Source organism: Melitaea cinxia, chromosome Z (assembly GCF_905220565.1).
Source record: "Melitaea cinxia chromosome Z, ilMelCinx1.1, whole genome shotgun sequence".
In the NCBI taxonomy this organism is placed as follows: domain Eukaryota; kingdom Metazoa; phylum Arthropoda; class Insecta; order Lepidoptera; family Nymphalidae; genus Melitaea; species Melitaea cinxia.
Genome location: NC_059424.1, coordinates 13,758,696 through 13,776,662, shown reverse-complemented (window position 1 = coordinate 13,776,662; position 17,967 = coordinate 13,758,696). Strand labels below are relative to the sequence as shown.

The window sequence follows — 17,967 nt, the reverse complement described above, 5'->3', positions numbered from 1 at the left end:
TAGATATTTCAAAGCTTTTTACTATAAAATAAATTTTAATTCTTGCAAAAAGCATTTGTATAATATTATTATAAATTAAATAATAATGTAGTGGCAATTAAGTCTTGTTATTATTTATCGATTAAATAAAAATCTTATATTAATCCACTATCTTTTATTCTTCAGTAAGTTAAGAAATTACAGAATGACAATTAAATTAAATAATTCTAGTGACATGTCAAATTTCTTCTTCCATATAAAATAATTATATAAATCAACATGAAGGTTTTAATTTAAAGACTGTATATAAAAATAAAGTTTGTGTGTACGCCACAATAATATCAAGTAATAAGCACGATGTAAAATTATTTTACTATCCAACATTACAATTATTGTAGTGTTAGAAATCTTGAGAAGTAAGTACTAAATAGTAAATACTGCATGATAATTCATCGACAGCCGAATAGTCGATAATACTATTTTAGTAATAGTACAACACCATTTTATATATTTCAATTATGTCAATGTCACTTAATTCGAACTGACATTTGAGTGTCTGTCTCTGTTGCTAGTTGCTACTTAAAGTACCCACGTAAATTGTATGAGAAATATATTTTGTTATATTCATTGTCTTAGTAAGAAATATATTTTACATGTAGTCTAGTCTATAATAATGCTATATAGAGAACAAGTCTCTTTTATTTGTCGTTGGCTGGGTATTCTTATCGGGCCATAAAAATAGAAGTCACTTAAAATGATCATAAATATGTATTAAAACACTTGTAAGAAGGTGTGGTTTCTTTTGAAAAGAAATGTGTATAACTTGTTAAAATGAGGTTTAATAAGCAAGAGTTAGCTGCTTTAGCATCGCAGACTTCTCAAAGTTTCGATCGCGAGGGTATAATGGTGCTAAAGGAAAAACAAGATGGTTTTTTTCGTCGTTCTGAAGGTATGAAAAAAATGTTTGTTTGTAAATAGCAAATAATAATATTTGTTGTTAAGTAATTAAACTATTTATTGAAAGTGACTGTGTGTCATATGTGTTTTATCATCTTATTTATTTACACTTACTATTTTAATAGGTTCCTCATTGCGTTGGTTTCGTTTAAGAGGAAATTTGTTATTTTACCTAAAAGGTCCTGAGCCTTGGCATGAACCTGTAGGCGTAATTATATTAGGTCAGCATCAAGTCAAAATACAGACACAGGATGAAAATGGTTATTGGCCATTTCAAATAGGTAAAGATTATTACAAATCTTTTGTATCTTACTACTTTTGATTCTAGTTATTTTTTAATAATTTGTTCCTAAAATTTCTCATTGTACAGTTTGGGAAAATGGTAATTCCTATAGAATGGCCACATTTCATGAAGTAGAGCGCACATTATGGTTGAAAGCTATTCAAAATGCACCATATGATGTCATAAATTCACAAATACTAACACTAAAGGAAAAACTAAATAAAATCAGAGCGGTTACTGATATTACAACATATAGGCTACAAAAAGGCATAATATTGGGTAAGTTGAATAATTACTATGGTTTTTAGATATATACTGTTCTAAAATTAAAATAAATATACATTAGTTAACACTAACAATACATAATAAAATAGATAAGTTTAACCATCTCAGTTTTGAACTTGTACAATCTGTAAGTCTAACTTACAATTAATTATTTTTTTACTTGTTTATGAAGTTAGTTTCTTTTTTTTAAAATTTGGTTGACCTAGTATAAAATGTTGAAAAGTGCTTTGACCTTATTTATTTTTTGTACTTTTAAGTGTAATTTAAAGTTACTAAAATTATAGATTTTTTAAAGTTATTTCTTATTAATAACTAGCTGTGCCCGCAAATTTGTCCATGTGGAATTAAACAAAAAAGTTATTGTTCAGTTTGCAGAGTTATAAAATAAATACATTCCTAAAATAAAAGTCTAAGTTACTCCTTATTACACCAGCTATCGGCCAGTGAAAGTTCCGTCAAAATAGGTCCAGCCATTTCAGAGAGCAGCAGCGTTAGCCGGAACAAACAGACTGACAGACAGATAAAAAATGTTAAATGTTATTTTGGTATATGTACTGTGTATGTACATCCATATACATTTAGTAAAAAGCGGTTATTTTAATATTACAAACAGACACTCCAATTTTATTGATTTGTATAGATTATAGTACAGACTGCATATTATATTATACAATATATGACTACCCCGTTTTTTAATAGTGAATAATAAGTTAGTAGTTAAGTATTAGATTATCTTTTTGAAATATAAAAAGTCAACATGCCTCACTTTAATGAAACTTATTGAACAGTCCTACTAAAAATAAGTAGTTATAAGTAGTTATAATTACTTAAATTATTGATTGTAGTTTTAAATGATAACAGAAAAATGTAGTGAAATCATTATTAATTTATATTTTACTACGACTAATTTCTTAAAATCTGTCTTGATTGCTAAAATAGAATCTGTCGAAAGTAATGGATATTCTGAAATCCTTTCATATTTGTAGCCTTATCTGAAACTTGTGTATAATACAGATATCTATATTTAAATCTAATGTGTCATATTCATTCTATCTCTGGTATATATGAGGTACATGTTGAAAGTAAATAATGTTGTTCCAGACACTAATGAAGTACCGCTATGTGAACTGGCTCTTACTTGTGATAATCTTTTGTGCGATGCACACGGACGGCCACCATCACCGTTCATTGTTATTTATATAAAGTATTCTAAAGGGCTCTGTATTAAATATGGAACAACTGAGATAATTGAGGTAGACTTTTAATAATCTATTTTGTTATAAATGTCAAATGTGTGAAAATTTATGAGGATAGTTTAATAGATGGAAGGTTAGACATTTATTACTCTTTCATTCTAAAACTACTGAATTGTTTTAATTAAAGTCAGTATATAAAGCGTTAAAGATACAGGCACACTAAAAACAAAAATGTAATTAGACAAAATTTTAAGATCCAGTTGGAAATCAAATTGAAAGTAAATTTATTGTTTTATAAAAATTGCTCTTATTGTAGACGTGTAGTAACCCTAGTTTTTCAAAGACTGTGCTATTTCGTGCAAGCGATGGTCTGACACAAGATGCGATAGTAAGGATAGTTGTGTATGATGTCAAAGAGCGTGTGTCTGAAACAGCTGTTCCGATGGGATTTACTTCTTTACAATTGAGCACTATACAGGTAATATTGTAATATATATATAATGTTATTAATAAAATACAAATTTTGTATACTTTTGTTAATGAGGTACAAAAAATAGAGTATGACAAACTGAAATACTGTACTTTTTGTCTTGATATTAACAAACATTATATTATAACTTTGAAAAAATTCTTTGATTTATTTTATAAATGTCCACAACGATTTGGAATAGTTATTCTTAATACTTATCGCTATAACTTCATTTAAATGTCACTAAATTGTATACATTAATATTTTACTCATATGTAGGAAGCGCAGAGATTACGAGTGGGTCTAGTAACACGTGAAAACAAAACTGTCGGCTTCGTAACAATAAATGGTTGGAGCTTAGAACCTTCTTATGTTGGATCAAGTCCGAGTCATGCAAATGATAGAAATTGTATCGATGTACCACAAAAACTTCTCTGCCATCGACGGTCCCAGTCTCTGCCACCTAGACTGGGCTTAAAGCTAAAATTTCCATCATATGGCAACCTTTTAAAACAGAATTTTGTTAATAGCCATCAAGTGACATACAGATTTCATTCTGGTCTAGGAGGTGATATAACTGTTCACGAAATTATGGCTGAACCAAAACTTTGTTACCAAATTCCTATGCAAGTGTTGTAAGTAGATCTTTATTTCAATGATAACCATAGGTTCATAAAAATATTTTAATAAATATACTATAGTATCATAGTGTATGAATCTAAATTGTATCATAATTACGGCGTTATCAGTTTCTATTACTAAGGTATGTGTAAAATATATATTATTTTAATTTTGTTGTAGAGAAATATATATACAACGAGAAAAAGAGCTTTTAGAAGAACTTTTATCAGTTGGCGACGTTTGTGGACAATGGCAAAGTAAACAATTGGACTTAGCAAGTACGCATGTATCATTACTGAAACATTACTGCCATTCTAAGAGATGTTTGCATCAAGCAGAACACGCTTATTTTAAAGCAAGTTGTAAGAAAGGTATAAATGACATTTCATTATTTATGATAATGTTAGTTAGCTATGTATAATACTTATGTTGACATAATATTTAATGTTTATACTTGTGTTATGATTGCATCAAATGTACTTAGGTATATAAAGTGACATTAAATGAGTATTATATATATTCAGCTTATTGTATAAAATAATAATTATTAGAGCATGAGAGTTATATAGTATATATCTATTACCATTTAGGAATCTATTTATATATTATATACATACGTAACTTTAGATAAAAATTTGTATACCTATATAATTAGACAAAAAAGTTTATTTGAATTCAGTCAAATATATTACTGATACAAATTCTTAAACCACGTGAAAGAGTTGCCGAAGACACTAATAACTGTTGTGTTCGTAATTTTATTATTTAAAGATGTTATCGAAAGACTACAACTATATATGTAATGTTCATTATATTGTTTACGTTTCAGACGATTCGAGCTTAGAATTTGCTCCAATAAATTTGCATTTACAAAGAATGTGGGTTTATAACGATACATTGAATAAGACCGGGTTTCATGACGTCATCACGGCGGGCGCGTTCGCTGCCCATACACATAAAGCTGAAAGAACTGGCGGCCTAATTAGGTATAATGATAATATTCACTATTATATAGACTATAAATGTAGCATACAAATCTTTATAGTTAAATATATATGACGATTCAAAAATTACAAGTTCTAGGTATTTCAATCTAATATATAAAATTCTCGTGTTGTGGTGTTTGTAGTTAAACTCCTCCGAAACGGCTTTACCGATTCTCATGAAATTCTGTTTGCATATTGGGTAGGTCTGAGAATTTTTATTTAATTTTTAGATAAATTATTTTATTTTTTATTTTTTTATGACACAACATTAAAAATACATACAAGCCTACATTTTCAACCCTCTACGATCAACCCCTATATTTTATTTGTTAATAATAAACTTTAATTTTTTTGGCAAGATTTTTATTTTTATTTTGTCATGACTTAGAATAAAAAAAATTATACTACTCTTAATTTTCTACCTTTCTACGATCTTTCTGTGGTGTGATACGAGATTTTTCTGTGGTGTGCAATAAATAAAATTATTTAAATATTATTTATTATGTGCCAATGTATAGAATTAATCAAATATCGATACTCGAGAATCTTCGTGATGTTTTTGTACAAAATTTTGTAAAGTTTGAGCTAACACATATAGATGAATACAAAATTTTCAAAAACTTTTGAAACTAAAATATTGAATTTACGTTTATATATTCAGGCTGGTACAACAAGTCAAGGACATAAGTAATACTAAATCAGCATTGAATTATGCAGCTGCGAATAAGATTCAAGCAGAATATGATAATGTAATGGCTCTGACGCGATTACGAGATGAAATTGCAACAGATATGGACAGAATAGTAGTTCTCTTACAAGCGAATCAAGGGAATGAAGTTATAAGTATAGCTGAGGGTAAATGTTATTTTTATAAATCGACAACCTGCGAAGATTTCAGTAGCAATTTTATTTTGTATTACTCCGCCTTTTTGTGTTGCATATAACTTGTTGCTACTGTACAGTAACTTATTTTTAATGTAAAATGATTTTATTTTGAAATCAGATTAGAATTTTTGCCAAATCAAAAAAAAAAAAAAAACTGTCCTTTGTAGATTAATCTGGTCAAGCAATTAATCAAAATCTTCAAATTTTATTTTATTAAAAAAAATTCTTACAATAATAATAATTTTCCAGTTATCAAAAGTAAAATGAAAATCATGATGGAGATGTGGAAGCCCGAAGTTGTTGAAGAATCGTTAGCGGTCATTGGTTGGCCGAAACATAGTTGCACCGATGACTCGGAGAATCAAGTATTTATTGCATATTTTCGTACCATTATTGTTTTTTTTTCCTGTCTAATATTTTATACAATTTTCAGACGATGTCGACTCTCGTACGTCTCACAGAACAGTTGAGCCAGTTCGATACTAATTCAGACTGTGATACATTTGACGCCTCTTCGAGTTCCAGTTCTAAGGAAACATCGCCAACAGTTGACTTCGCGTCATTCCCATCTAGTTCATATATATGTTCAAGTAACTGCCATAAACTCGATAAGAATTTGAACAAACATAGTAGCGAATTGCAGTTTTACAACGATTATTTCAATAGTGAAGAACGGAATAGACTGAACCATTCGTTCAGATCAGTCCGTTCACCGACGAAGCCGAAATTGAATGATACTCACAGTTTTTCATTCGATTCGAAAAGAACGAGGCATGGTAGCCTTAGACACGATTTTAAAAGTACCGCCTCCTTAGAGCAGGTTTCGTATCGCTGTCTTATGGAAAGTTTGAGTGGGATGGACAAGAAAAAGGTATAATATAATATTTATATAAGACATTTCATAATATAATTGGCAGTGCCTGTAATTACAATTATTTTAATGTGCTGAAAGAAAATTAGACTTAAAGTTATTTAATGTAATAAATTATTTTACTAATTTTCAAATAAATATATGACTTATTTAACGAGTGACCTTTCTAAATAGTCACAGAATAAAATTTCTAAAAATTGTGTCAATGTTTTCTAATTATTGTTAGTCTCCTATGATATTAAGTTTACAAATGTCTGCAATATCATGCTGGTAAAATTTATGTTTTAGTGCTGTGCGGAGTATATTTATTCTATCTTAAACTTATCTGAATAATCACAAATTGATTGAAATGAAGTGTTATAAATTTTGCTAAAGAATTTTTCCAAAAAAAGATATTTCTAATATTATACCTGGGAATATTGTAAAAAATAAATAAATAAAAATCTTGAACTAGCTATAGTGTGTAACCATATAAATGCAGATAATTGTTAATATTTTATATGGAATCATGCTAGCTCTTGAACTATTAGCGATAACATTTATTGCAACAAATATTCTTGCGAGATAAGATTTATTCATATCCTATATTCATTTGCTCTGCGAACAGATATCAATATTTGTATAAATACACATATACAAACTATTTATAGGTTGATTGAAATTCTCTTGCTTGTGGCAGCTTGCTTATGTTTGTTTTTAAATATAGTATTATTTGTTTTTGAAATAATATAAATACTTAATATAAGTATGTCAGCAATAGCACAGCATAGTCGTACGCAATTAGAAAGGAATTTATAAACAACAGATGCAACGATCGCGCCACCTAGCACATCGTTCGATAGTCATCTACCCTCATTTATTATATTACTCGAGTTATTCTGACGTGTATAAAACGAATAGTGCAACCGCCGCTAAGGCAGTCTTGGCTCTGGCTCGGCACGATACATTTGTTGTATCCTGCTAGTAGCTTAACCTAGACTCATTCGATAATTAATTTGTGCATACGAATTAATTGTTACATATTATGGCGGATAACTCGAGCAGTGAAGGTGAGCGTTGATACGTATCTCAAAGGAGATCTCCTTAAACCTACACCTGGGTCGCAAGTCCTAGGCACTGCTCTGAGTTACTCCCTATGCCACACGATAGATTGGATCGGATCGCATTACAATTTTGTTATAATCATTTTAAGTACTACCTACATAGTATTGTAAAGAGTGCGAGTATAACCTACGCCCGTGCCTTGCAAATATAGAAAAAGGAGCTTCCAATTTAGTCGAAAGACTACAAGTATAAAACAAAGTTTTCCTCCAAACAATATGAGACGATAGCTCTGCTTCTATTATCGTAGCGAAATATATAATAATAGCGAAACATGTACCTACATCATGTACATCTGTATAATGAGGTTTACTAATCGTGAAAGAATTTCTAACATCAGTTAAGTAACAACTTAATGCAAAAAAAGTAACAAATTTATTTTCTTAATAATGCTGTTGGCTTGATTTTTTTATGGCTTCGTTAAGTATTATTATATGTATATGCACTATTACCGACATATTTTTCATATGCTGCTTTTATTAAAGGTTGCCTGAAAGAGATGGCTATAAGCGATAAGGCCGCCTTTGCATACATTACTTGTTTTTGTATCTAATCGTTCTGAAATGTATCTTTTTTTGTGTGTGCAATAAAGTTTAATAAATAAATAAAAAATAAATAAATGTATTAACGTTTCAGAATTCAGCCTTAAAGAAAGAGTCATCATCGTTGCCAAGCATAGGTCAAATAGATTCCGCGGCCAGAGAGAGTAATCTTGCTTTTCTGAAAAGCATCAGTACTGATGTTGACGTATCAGTTAATTCAATCTTAGACACTGCATTAAATTTAGCTAAATGTACTGAAGGTAATATATATATTTTAAAGATTATATATTTTATTTTTCCAAGTGCAACATAATTATGGGTTGTCGATGATCTTCCTTTCTTAATCACAGGATTAAATGAACCTTCATCATTACAGCCTATACAGTCCACTGCTGGACATAGGCCTCCACAAGTTTACGCCAAAAATAACGTGAACTCATGTGTTTTGCCCATAGTCACCACGCTGGGCAGGCGGGTTGGTGACCGCAGGGCTAGCTTTGTCGCACCTTGAATTGAACCTTGAATTTATTAAAATATTAAAAAAAATTAAGAATTATTAAGGTTGTTCCTTATCACTGGAATGTGTAAAAAACAAAATATTTTTTAAGGTGTCGAAAAAATGCGTTCTGTGCATAGACTCCTCCTTTAATTTGGTCTTACTCGTAGTTTATTTTTTTATTGTTGTTACCATCTGATCCTTCTTCTACATGGAGAAAGATGCATATACCCAGAGGTAGAATCGTACTGGCTAAATCGTCATCGTGATTATCTGTTATATATTTAAAAAAAAACTTGTGTCACTGTTGTAATATATTTTGTAGAAGTAAAAAAGTATGTGTTAGTCTAATGCACAACTTTAAGAAAAAGAAAAAAATTTAGTGGAGGCGTAATTATAAAATTCCTCTAGTATTATTAGTCTTAATAATTGTATTTTGTAGGTATGACAGACGAAGATCTCGATAGTTTGAAGGGTCAGACGGAAGAATTCAAAGTGCTAGGCGAGTCGCTCTGCAGATGGTCAAGAGTTGGCCATGCGGCGATGAGGCTTCGTTGTGAATCACCCTCATGGGCGCGTGAACACGCTTCTTTACAAACCAGACGTGATACTTGCTTTTCACAAGCGGTAATTATAATAATAATAATAATCATAATATATTTGCAAGAACATGGTATTGTAGTTGTACAAGGTTAACATTAGTATACTCCAAATATATTCTACCTTACAGTGTGCAAATATTAAATATTAATGAATTTCATTACAATACAAATAGTATTCTATTTATTATATTAATCTGACACACATACACACAGCTGTGTGGCTACGGCAGTAAAGAATATAGGCACCTCCTTCTTCTTGTGGGTATCGTAAGAGGTGACTAAGGGATAACACAGTTCCACTACCACCTTGGAACTTAAAAAGCCGACCGATGGCGGGATAGCCATCCAACGGCTGGCTTTGAAATACACAGGCCGAAGACGGGCAGCAGCGTCTTCGGTGCGACAAAGCCAGCCCTGCGGTCACCAACCCGCCTGCCCAGCGCGGTGACTATGGGCAACACACATGAGTTCATGCATTTTTGGCGCGAACTTGTGGAGGCCTATGTCTAGCAGTGGACTGCGATAGGGTGAAGTGATGATGATGAAGTGATGAATCTGATACATAGAAGACAAAGCAAAAATCTGCAAAGTAGAAGAATTAGAATGTAAAGAAATCTTGCTAATGTGTGGTAGACAACTGTAGTGCTTAGTTCCCAACCTAAAAATTAAGTTTGAGACCTATGTGAAAGATAATTTGTAAAAGCTATAAAATACCTTTTACAAATTATAGTTTTTCAAGAAATATACAAGAATGTTACACTTAAACCGCCAAAGAAAATAAAAATTGGGTGTTAAATATAGTATTCTTATCCGAAAAATGCCTTATCTAGAAATAGCAAATAGTTTCCAGTCTTAGTGAATCACATCAGAGATGTGGATATTTTTGTGCTTATTTACATCTTATTGAAATCTTTTAAATGTAATAATTATGTATTATATTTCATTGTAACTGTAACTGCCATTTGTATGTGAATCAAATGAAAATTTCACACACTGAGTAAAAGATAATGTAGTACTTAGTATTAGTTTAATACAGTAACAATACACGACAAAACTCTATTTATTTAAAACCAATCGTATATTTCAATGAGCATTTCATTTTTATTTTTTAGCTAACAACACTTACAGCGGGATTACTCTGTTGGTTCTGTTCAATGCCTAGTGATGTAATAGTGAAAGTGTTGACTTCAGAGCTTGGGCCGTTGTGTGGTTTTGAAGGACTGCTGAGTCTTTATTCCACGGAGAAGGCCATGTGGGGTGATATGGTTGTGGCTGTAGAAGATTTGCAAACGGTTGTTTTTACATTGACAAAAGTTGGACACAGGTGTGAATTTATTATTATCTATATATTAATACGTGAAGCAAAAAATTTGTGTCCTTTTTTTACGAAAATTGCGCGGACGGAGGAGTATGAAATTTCGCAAACTTATAGTTTGCAAGTGGGGTGAGGAGTGCAGAGTGCTAATATTTTTTTAAATTATGCATAAAACATAAAATCAGTAAAAAAAAAAAAAAATTACATACACTATCATGTATTTGACACACACGCATACATATTTATACTCTTTTGTTGATTGTCAAAGTCTGTAGTCATATTGAAAGTTTAAAAAAAAAGTTTCTTTGTTGTCATAATTTTTTGGTTTTTTTATATTTAAATTTTTACTTTTGGTCGAATTTCGAGCTCTGGGCGACCACTACATAGAACATATAAAAATATATAAATCAACATATTAATTGGCTAGAGCGTCGACAGGGTTAGTCAGTGACGCAGGTTCGATCCCCGCTGGAACGGTCAATTTTTGATATGATATTCAAAAATGTTTAGAATTCCTAATGTGTGGGTAACACAAAAATAAAATCGTACATATATAAATCACTATTTGTTTTAATATACAATCAGTATTTGTTGAGCTGTGATGAAATAAAGACTTACAGTAGTAATGCGTGTGTAAAATTACAAGATATATTTATTATACAGTAATAATCCAGTCAAACATATTTCAGTAACATGGCTATACCGCAAGTGAGCGGAACGAGAGGTGCTTTAACAGTTCAAATACCTGTCTCTGATTCTCTCTACAATAAGTTCACGAATAAACAGGTAAATGTATAGCTGATATAATAAATGAAATTATATTATACTCTTAGAATATATTGTGCAAACTTAAGGCAGTCGAACACAGTCCCTTCATGTACATAATAAACTGTATGTGCATCAATTGCCATATTTTAGCAGTTGTATGTACCAAAAATGGAGTTCCATTAATTCTAAAAACGAGTTCGTTTTATTTATCTGTCACCAGTGAGCCTCTTCACACAGCTAAGCAAATAGCTGAGCATGAGTGAAATTTGTTTAGGCTATACAGATTAGACAGTTATAGGCAGTTTGTCGTATTCTGGACGTTTACTTATTGCGTAGTCCGTTACATCAAATTCATCTCGTATAGGGGCTGCAGTATGAGGCATTTATTATTACATTTACTACTAACTTTGTCCGTGACTTTCTGCGTGGAATTAAACAAAAAATATATTATTTAGTTCACAGAGTTACAAAATAAATAAATGTCTAAAATAAAAGTAGCCCAAGTTACTCCTCATTACATCAACTATCTGCCAGTGAAAGTCCCGTCAAAATCGGTCCAGCCGTTTCAGAGATTAGCCGAAACAAACAAACAGACAGACAGACAAAAATTATAATAAAATGCTATTTTGGTATATGTACCGTGTATATAAAAAACGGTTATTTTAATATTACAAACAGACACTCCAATTTTATTTATTTGTATAGATATTTGACTAGCCCTTTGTCGCAATTTGCAGTGACCCTGTTTTTTGTTCTGGTGGTTGTGGTTTCGATTCCCGCTTCAAGTCGGGGTGTGTTATATGTTATGTATAAGTATATAAGTAATTTTTATACGACTTTATAAAAAAAAAAATGTAGCTATTAATATAGCTGCTGGCCGACTGCTGTGGTGTTGTAGCTATAACACAAGCATTTAGTTGCTTACCGTAGGAACAGACGACTTTGTGTATATCTTAAGATGATAAAAAATAAAAAATACATATCAAACAATGTTTAGAATTAAGAGCCATTTCACAATTTTACGCTCTGCAAGTTTAGGTAAATTTGGTCGCATCGCGCGAGTCGTACGAGCCGCGCGATCTTTGTGCTAGTACGTATAGTGTGACAACCAAAAGACCATCGTGATCATTTTCTGATGTATAATAAAAATTATAACTATGGTATAAAATGTTTTTTACATAATTAATTTGTTAAAAATTTCAAGTATGTTATATAACAACCGTCAATAAATTTAAAATAAAATTAAAAAAATCAATTTTATGAAACAATTTTTTTTAAATTGATTTAGTTTTTTCAGTTTACGAATGAATCTAATATTTACGATATGAATAAAAAAGCATTTAATGACATCGACACCGACAAACATATTAATTAACAAATAACAAGACAAACAGATTGAAATGCCTATTTGTATTGATAGTGTGAGAAAAGAAAATTAAATTATACATTTGTTTACAGAAATTATCATTATATTATTTTACAGTCATTTTCGTAATATGTTTATTTTATTTATATTTTATTATGAAAGTATCAAATGCGTTTTATCCGCTACAACAACAGGCGCTTGGCGCGTGTGAGCGAAAGAGACGGCTGCGCAGAATTTGGCGTGGACCTTACCTCTAAGAGCGCTAGCGCTCGACTGATTTACCGGGCTTGATGCGTGGCAATATATACTATCTTTTTATTATTTAATATAAAATGTATTAAAAATAATTACATCTTTTAATTATTTTTTTTGTATTCCTTAATGATGTAAGTTTACTTTGATGAAGATAGTTCGTTAAAATTTCTTAGTTTTCTAAGAGAAATATCGCTTTTAAAATTGTACTTATTTGGAAAATATTCGTAACTTTAAATTTTTTTTATCGTTTAATAGAGATACAAATGGAATAAAAATCTATGATAGTGGACAACAAAATTATATTCCACATATTATGATTTTTTTTTAAAATGGTTTCAACGTAGAGGTTATTGAAAAGTAGGACTTCAAAGTATACATTGCGACCGTTTACCCAGGGAGGAGGCTGATAAAAAAGGTTAATAATTTTATACACATAATATAAATCAAAATTCTGATCTGACTATGGACTACAACAAAGGTTGCTCAACATTTTTGAATATCATATCAAAAATTGACCGCTCCAGCCTAAAAGCTAAAAAGCTAAGCTTGATATGATATTCAAAAATGTTTAGAATTCCTAATGTGGGTAACACAAAAATAAAAATCTTAGATATTAAAGGTTGCTCAATTATATTTCAAGAATATAAATTACATTATTGCATCCAACACTGAGATTAACGACGTCAAAATATTACAATTTCGCGGATTGTTACCGATTTTTGTGAAATGGCTCTTAAAGTTTTATTTTTGATTTTTAAATATATATTTAAATAATGGGCAATCTCATTTTCAGCACTTGAGTTTTACAATAACGGCAGTGTTCTTTAATATCGGTATAAATGAAAAAGCGACGCTGGCCGAGGCCTTAGGTGAAACGACACCACAGTATCATTCGAACAACGACAATTTGGACAGACTTTATAAATATTATCACAAGTATAATAAAATATTTCCAACTGATCCAATGGCTCTGAACAGAGGTAAGAATGTCTGTTTTTATTTGCATTTATTACGAGGTCTTTAGTTCTAATACAGTGGCTACGAAAGTTTTATATTACACAGCAGAAAATATCTTGATCAAAATTAAGCTTAACGTGACTGGGAAGTACATCAACTTTACAGAGGCTTAAAACCAAATAACACTGATTCAAGTGTTGTGTTCCTGAAGCACGTAAGGTAGCCAGAGCTCTTAGGGAGGTCTGGAGTGTGATCGGTAACGCGTCTGCGATGCTCTGCTATTGTAGGCGTGGGTATTCGTCTAAAACACCGACGGTTTGTGGGTTCGATTCCCGCTCCTAGTGGATTGTACAAATATTTCTTTCCGTTTCGGATGTCTGTTTCTGTTGGTCTCCTCACCATGCCTCGGAGAGCACGTTAAGCCGTAGGTCCCGGTTGTTATCATAAATACCTGATAGCGATCATTACTCTTAGTTGGGACTAACTTACTCATAGTAAGGAACATATCCGCCAACCCGCAGTGAAGCAGCGTGGTGGATTAAGCTCTAATCCTTCTCCCACATGGAAGAGGAAGAGGCTACACCCAACAGTGGGATGCAACAGACGGAATGCGATAAAAATATATATCGACAACTCTTCTCGAATCTCTTTTGCCTTCAATTGGCTTAAGCTCTTTAAGGGGGTAGCCCCTTATAGGAAAAAAGAAATTTTATATATTGAACGGTTCATAAGCAAAACAAATTATTCTTTAAATATATGAACCGGCTTTTAAACCTCCATTGTAAAGCTTTCTTATCATATTAATGAGAATGATTACAGATAATGCTTCCGAAACATGTACAAACATTCAACATAACATGAATATCCCCGATATATGTGTTATATAATCCGCATTTTCTACCCAATGGAGTGTTTCTGGTAATATATTCAGTGAAACTAAAGAACATTTTATATTTTAGCTTCTTCAAGGACCAAACCGCTGGAAGAGGTCATGGAGAACTTACGTATCGCTGTCCATAAAAAAGTTCCTAAAAACATAGAAGTGTTACATCTTGCTGCATTAGCTACAAGGTTTATGAATGGTGAGTTGTATAATATGTTTGGCGTCGCCTTAGTGCAGTGATCGGAAGAGCTGGCTCTTGTAGCGGTCGGGGGTTCAATGCTGTTCATGATAAAATTTGTACGAGTCACAGCATTTTGTCGTGATCTGTATGGTTGCGTATGTTTCCAGACACCACATGAGTTTTTCGACGTAATAAACCTAACTCTCTCTCTCTCTCTTCCTATCTTCACTAACTTATATCTCTCTCTCAACTTCCGTTCGCCTCTCCCGATCACACTTTTCGTAACGCTCTCGTTACGCATTCACCAGCTTACTCCCCAAGTAAAGCGTGCGTAAAGAAGTTTTAGTTCAAAAATACAATACGGTAAAAATTTATCATGATTTTGTTGTTTCAGGTATAAGGTTCACATCGTGTAAAAGTGCAAAGGATAGAACTGGAATGTCAGTTACTCTAGAGCAATGTACGATTCTCGCATCGGAATACCATTTAGCCGAACACGAAATGAAAAAGGCACTTAACATTATGAGAAGGTTTGTATTTAGCAAAAAAAAAACTTTCTTTTCGATTTCGTTTTTCAATACTTATTTATTTATTTTATTTATTTATTTATTTTCTTTTCACTGGAAACAAACAGTATACAATAGTTTTTACAAATTAGCACATATTTGGAAAATCATCACCAGAACAGTTTCCAACGACTAATAACACATAACAAGTACGTGGCGTAGATGTGCCTCAAAACAAAGCAAACTTACATGAGTCAATGAGATTAAAGAGTAACCTTTGAGAACTTCTACACGAAATTTCGTGTTAGCATTTAAATACACTAAGAAGTTTAAATCGGTCATATCCCTGTTCTAAATTCGTTAATGTCCCGCCTTAGGTAATCTCTATACTCGATTAATTCATTTTTTTGTTGTAATATTCCAGTGAAGGATGTCGTCGAGAGAACACATTCAAAAACATCGGTGTAAGAAAATACGCCTTTACGAAAAAACAGGTAATGTCTCTACCTGAAGAATACAGACCACCGCCTGGCTCTTATGGCTCTTCGCAAACATAATCGTATTAAATTATAATTTCGAATATATTATAGAATATTCGAATATATTATGAATATTATTATATATGTATATTCGAATATATAATAGTACTTACATGTATAAGTCTTTTGGAAAACAAGGGATGGAAACGTATTTATACCAAAATATGAATTTAAACTATCATTTAGAATGTGAAGTTATGTTTTCGATAAGTTAATTGGGTGATTATTATAAGAATCTTAATCATAAAGTCTTAAATAGTATATGTGTTAGTAAAGAAGAAATATTTTTCAAGGGAGTTGCTTTCTTGAAATGTTTCTAGTTCAGTTTCAATATTGAAATCAAATGCATTTTACCAAAAATTATAATATGATGAATAATAAATATGATTAAAACGTGGAAAAGAAAACGAATTTCAACATTCCAAAAAATCTAAAAATTATCTACAAATGACACGTAAAATTTACTTATAAAAATCGATTTTAAAATGTTTATTTTGATAGGTTTTGTTTAATTAGTAAGTTAGTAATTTGATAAAACACTAACGCGATTTACAAAGCACTAATGCCATACCTGTCTACTGACAATTTTTTTAGTAAATATGTTAAAAGAAGCAACTTTGTACAAACGTTTGATATAAAATATCATCGAAAATGGAAATACCGTTATCTATAAATTAAGAATTTAAATGTTAGAACTAGCACTTAAAATTGGTTACATTTTTTATATTTGTCTCAGTGTTGACATTACTTTTTTGCACTATTAATGATGATTGTTACTCTTGTTCAATATTTGTGGTCTAACGGTCAATCTATACGTTTCATAGATTAAAAGTTAGGAGCTTGGCTGGCACGAATAGTGCCCACCAGCCGATCACGCAAAAAAGGCGCATCAAGACGTCGAGTTGCGGAAAATAGCCCGTGTACAACATACATAGATTAAAAGTTTTCTTATTATATTGAGGTTGCAATTTTCAATTATTTTTTTTTAAATAATCAAAAATAGTCAATCCAAGTTTTTTAGGTAACCCATTTTTAATATACATATTATCTAATATACTTAATTTATTACAAAGTATGTTTCATTATATTATCAGCTCGGCGAAGATCGACTTTGGTTCGGATCTTCTACAATTAACTGAAAAATGTATGTTAATATTGAAGAGCTATTTTTTAGTCTTATTACACGTTTAGTGACAAGAATTATACCTACTAGTATAGCGTTGACGGAGACAAAATATAATTTAGCAAACATGTGAAAAACGTACCGTGATATAAATTCTAATTACAATTAAAATGTTCTGATTTGTAATCAGTTTGAATCGTATTGATATTTATGTTGAGAAAAAGAATATATGATGACCAGTGTCATAAGGATTTATAACTTAACACATTTAAAAAATCTCATAATGTACGTTATATGATATAAAATCAGTAACAGCCAACACACATGCCAAGGATAGAGTATTAAAAATTAAATGGATATCGTAAATAATGTAGTGGTATTATTATTATTATTAGCTTTAGAGATCAGTATTACGGTAGTTGAGGATTTAAATTGTAAACTTAATCTGGTAGTAGAAAAGTACTGATAATGAAATAAGAAAAACGAATGAATGGAAAAGTTATATATAATGTTACTCATATGTTAGGTCTTTTCGGGTTAAGGAAATGGGTGATTGCTGTCACTTTACTTAGCCACGCCCCTAGATCTATAAAATGGTAGTAAATTAGAGTGCCGTTTTTAAATTGACCAGTTGATGTAAACCTTTCGGATAAGCGTTCCACAAGGAACACAACAAGGGTCGTAGCTATGAGACAGTGATGAGTCACGATTTTCTTATCGCGAATTGATTATAATATTAAAATAATTAGAAACAGTGATTTAATTTAGAAACGAGAATCTTACATGTGTGATAAATAGATA

General features: G+C 31.2%; 1 protein-coding gene across 1 annotated transcript; it reads left to right on the top strand.

Moving 5' to 3' along the window:
• The first annotated feature begins 532 nt into the window (after positions 1 to 532).
• Positions 533 to 16,061, top strand: LOC123668691 (inositol polyphosphate-4-phosphatase type I A-like). Its single transcript, XM_045602393.1, has 19 exons — positions 533 to 928; positions 1,062 to 1,217; positions 1,307 to 1,498; positions 2,606 to 2,757; positions 3,017 to 3,178; positions 3,449 to 3,804; positions 3,971 to 4,161; positions 4,620 to 4,776; positions 5,438 to 5,631; positions 5,911 to 6,026; positions 6,095 to 6,532; positions 8,270 to 8,435; positions 9,114 to 9,298; positions 10,386 to 10,597; positions 11,278 to 11,374; positions 13,771 to 13,957; positions 14,894 to 15,016; positions 15,393 to 15,528; positions 15,929 to 16,061. Exons 1-19 carry the CDS (start codon positions 811 to 813, stop codon positions 16,059 to 16,061), a joined length of 3,471 nt encoding a protein of 1,156 aa, XP_045458349.1. The 5' UTR covers positions 533 to 810.
• Positions 16,062 to 17,967: the final 1,906 nt, after the last annotated feature.